The sequence below is a fragment of the Hydra vulgaris genome, chromosome 03, assembly GCF_038396675.1.
Source record: "Hydra vulgaris chromosome 03, alternate assembly HydraT2T_AEP".
NCBI classification, from domain to species: domain Eukaryota; kingdom Metazoa; phylum Cnidaria; class Hydrozoa; order Anthoathecata; family Hydridae; genus Hydra; species Hydra vulgaris.
In genome coordinates, this window is record NC_088922.1 from 41,105,412 (window position 1) to 41,110,000 (window position 4,589).

General features: G+C 25.6%; 1 protein-coding gene across 1 annotated transcript in view; it reads left to right on the top strand.

Moving 5' to 3' along the window:
- The first annotated feature begins 486 nt into the window (after positions 1–486).
- The window catches only part of LOC100212075 (kinesin-like protein KIF11-B), a 49,606-nt gene continuing 45,503 nt past the window's right edge, over positions 487–4,589 (top strand). The window contains exons 1-4 of the mRNA XM_065793233.1: positions 487–767; positions 1,722–1,955; positions 2,071–2,338; positions 3,298–3,422. Coding sequence (XP_065649305.1) covers positions 706–767; positions 1,722–1,955; positions 2,071–2,338; positions 3,298–3,422 — 689 coding nt within the window. The 5' untranslated portion in view covers positions 487–705. The remainder of the gene's footprint in view (positions 768–1,721; positions 1,956–2,070; positions 2,339–3,297; positions 3,423–4,589) is intronic.

Sequence of the window (4,589 nt, forward strand, 5' to 3'; positions counted from 1 at the left end):
ACACCTACTCGCGCCGGCCCTGTATATGCGTGCCCATTGTCGATTTTTCTTTTACTTTTGTTTAAAATAAATATGAAGTTCACTAAACATCAACTTCATTTAGTTATTAAGGATAGAATTTTTATTGATAGAAACAAATTACTTCAAAATATACTTTTTAAAAATTTCATTTTTTTTACAAAAACAAAATTCCTCCATCCTCACCTTATTTGACCCTATTTTAAAGATTTTTAGTCTTCTTTTTTGTCAACTTTTTTTATATCACAGAGCAAATTTTCAACAATTTTTTCAAAAAAATTATTTTTGGCCTAAATTTAAGTTATGCCTGATAACTGTTGATTAAATAAAATCTAATGAAAATCTAAAAAGAGCTTTTTCAAAGTCAAGTCAAGGTGAATTTATTTTATTTATAAAATTATTTTCATTATTTTTATTAATTTTTATTAAATTCTTATTTTTTAATTTTTTCTTAACAAGGCGACGGATAGTGCTATTTTTTCAACTAAGTGGCTAAGCATACGTTCGCGGAATGTGCAGCGCTCAAAGAGTACAATGCTTGATTCTAATAGAATTTCTATTGGCTGTTAGTGTGTTGTGTTTTGAATTTTGGCTCCATTTTTGATTTTTACTTAACGTTGTTTTACGTTAATATTTATATTTTGTTAATATTTGTAATTAGTTTTATTAGCTACAATATTAGGAAACATGGGAAAGCCTGTTTTAAAATTAGACAAAAATCAAAATATCCAAGTTGCTGTAAGATGTCGGTAAGGCTTTTATGTATAGTCATGCATTTAACAACGAATTCAATTTACTAGATATTGTGATAACTTTAACATACTTAGTAATTTAGTACATAAAAATCTATAAATTAGTCTAAGCTGAATACTTTAGTTCATACATGAATTCTTTATTCAATAACATATCAAGTTAAAGAATAGGCGTCTTGATTTTTAGTTGTTCAGGCACATCTAAAATAAGCTCAAATGTGCAATAGAACCAAAATTATTATACTATCTTGTAGCTGATGTTAAAAATGGTTTTGAAAATTTCCAAATTTTAGTATTATCATTATTTATCAATATCTTTTTTTTTTTTTCATACCAATATTTACATAAGCAATTTTCACTACATGCTCTAAAACAGTGAAGGTAATTGCAAAATGGTTGGATAAAAATAGTTTCCTTTACCATATTTGAAGACTTACAATTTTCAATATATACTATTTAATTGATAAGAACATTCTGACTTATTTTCATTAGTTGATAAAAAAAACAATAATAACACGCATATTGTTATTATAAATTTGTTTTGTTATTATTATAGTTTACATGTAATATTTAAAGATATAAAATTATTAAAATTTTAAATTGATATTCTATTTTATTTACCTTTGAAATATTGTAAAAAAATAAATAAATTGAAAAACAGTCTTTAGTTTTAAATTATTTTATACAAGCTATATGTTACTCCCTCTCACCTCCATGTACACTCCATATGCTTTCTAAATTGTTTGTACACTATGAATAACTCCTTACAAAACTTATCGGGGCTTTCATACAGTCAACAAATGTTTAACAAAGTTACTAAAAACTGCTTTTAAATTTTTTTTATTTAAATAAAACAGTTTGAAAACTCATATTTGTTTTGTAATAGAAATTTTCATAACATTTTCAAACTTTGTTTGAAAATGTTTAAAACTTTTGTATAATATTATTTAGGCCAAGGAACAGTCAGGAAATTAAGTCTGGTTCTGCTGATGTAGTTGACATAAATAATCAAACCAAGGAGATAACTGTACGCCAGGACATGAATTATATGGATAAAGGCAACAATAAAACTTTTTCATTTGATAAAGTATTTGGACCCAAGTCTAAACAAATTGATATATACCAGTCTATGGTTTGTCCTGTTATTGATGAAGTACTTCAAGGATATAATTGCACAATATTTGCGTATGCTCCTAGAGTTGTTTTTCATCCAATTTTATCTCTTACAATTTTAGTTATGAGTATTGTGTATGAAAAATTAATATAAAAAGTAATATATTGAATTAAATTTTAAATATAGATATGGACAAACTGGAACAGGAAAAACCTTTACAATGGAAGGTGACAGATTAGACTCGGAAGAATTTTCATGGCAAGATGATCCATTAGCTGGCATTATTCCTCGTGCAATGCATCAACTTTTTGAGCTGCTTAACATTATGGAAGAATGTGCAGAATTTTCTGTGCGTGTATCATTCCTTGAAATATATAATGAAGAATTGTTTGACTTGCTGGGAACTTCACTTGACTCTCAAAAATTGAGATTGTTTGAAGATACAACAAAAAAGGTGTTTATGTTTGTATAAACAGTTAAAGTTTTTTTTTTTTTTTTTTCTGAGTATATTTATGGCATCATTTGCCATTGCATATTTATAGCGTCATGTTTGCTATAAACAAATTATCTAACTGTAAATGTTTTTAAAAACTGATTGAAAATAATTTGAATTATATTATATAGTTTTTTTAAAGGAAAATAAAGAGAGAAATCGCAAATAATTTGGATTTCTAATAAGGAATAGAATTTGGCGAGGCATGGAATTCAGGTTGGGGGCAATGTGTTGGTGTACTGTTGGTGTTGTTATGTTCTGAATACGATATCAACCAAATCAATTAAAATCTAAATTTTCCATTTTTATCTGGTTATAGCTTACATTTAAAAAAAGGACAACCTAATTAAATTTTTAAAGAAATTTTGATCAGAAGATTTTTAAACCACGCTAAATTTTTTAGGTCTTGCGTGTTTGTCAAAACTTTATTTCAAAACAAATCTTCAAACTAAATCTTTTATATATTTAGCATAATTTACTCTAATAAACTCAGCTATCCATATAACTTAGTTAGCAAGTGTATTGAATAAAAATATTTAAATCTGGTAATGTTGTGCCAGTTGCAAATATGATCTTATTTTTCTGAACATTATTAGTACTTCTCTATGCAAATAGTTTTTCAATACAGAAGTTAATTTGTCGGAAGAATTTTTGAAGGTGTTTTTATATTTAGTTAACAATACCTTATAATGTAAAAATAGTTTTATAACAAAATATACATAAAAAAAAAAAAATATATATAAAAATAATATGTATTAGATTTATGCAACTTAAGTAATAATAACTGGTACATCTTTTAGATGTTTTATTTGGTACATCACTAGGCTAGGATAACAATGTATTTTATAAATATATAATTTTAAAGGTTGTACTTAGTTTGTCAGAAATTGTTATATAAAACATTTATATATTTTAATTAGGGATCAGTTGTGATTCAAGGTTTAGAGGAAGTCATAGTGCATAGTCGAAATGAAGTTTATCATATTTTAGAACGTGGAGCAGCACGTCGTCAGACAGCTGCAACATTACTGAATGCTCAATCAAGGTGTTTTAGAATTTTATATTTTAAATGATTTTGGTTATGTTTGTTTTTTAATTGTTTTTTTTTTTTTGTTTTTTTTGGATGAAGTTTTTATTCTTGCTGTGGTAATGACACCACTAGATTTGATATCAAATACTTTGATAAAGTATTTGATACCAAATATTAATGTTTTTAATTTCATAGTTTAACTATTTTCAAAATTTTACAACTTATTTTTTTTTTCAATTGTTGAGCTTAAAGGGATCCAAACCTCCGAGACATGTTGTGTTCATATTAAAGAGAATGATAAAAAAATTGTTTGGGTTGAGTTTTTTTAATTAAAACAAAAGAATAAATACCATACCAAGAAAAATTAATTTTTTTATTTTAGTTAAAGCTTGCTTTCTGCATTTTGTTGTAGGCCAAAAAGTCAGCATAATGTATGCCGTAAACGACAGACTTAATAATTTATTCAAGCGCATTTTATTCCTGAGAGTTTTAGTATGTTTGTGTAAAAGATCGATTATGTATATAATCCATCTTTTACACAAACATAGTTTTTCTTGGTATGCATTTATTAGTAATAGTTTTTTCTTGGTATGCATTTATTCTTTTGTTTTAATCAAAAAATTTAGCCTAAAAATTTTTTTTAATCATTCTTTATAATATAAAGAATGATTTAAAAAAACGTTTTTTACACACACACACACACACACACGCACACACATATGATAACATTTTTTAACAGGATCCCAAACCTCCAAGTGGGTTTGGGATCCTGTTAAAAACTGTTTGTGTGTGTGTGTGTGTGTATGTATATCAGTCTTGGTCAGGAAGGCGTGTGATCACACAATATATAATGCAAATATTATTTTATTTTGACCATTTGACAATGGTCTTTTTATATTTCAAAAGTGTGCTAAATAAAAAAGATTTTAAATGAATACGTTAGAATTAAATGATATCAAAACTTTTATCTTTAGAAATATTTTTCCAGATATTTCCGGAATTCTTTTAAAAAACTTTTATTTTTTTCTGGATATCCAATAGTTTTCCAGAAATACGAGTTAAATATATATTTTTTTATCTTGTCATCAAATAATTAAAACAGTCAAATTAAAACAATCAAATAATTAAAAGATAAAGATATTGTTTATCATTTTCTGTACACTATATTCAGTTATGTTATTA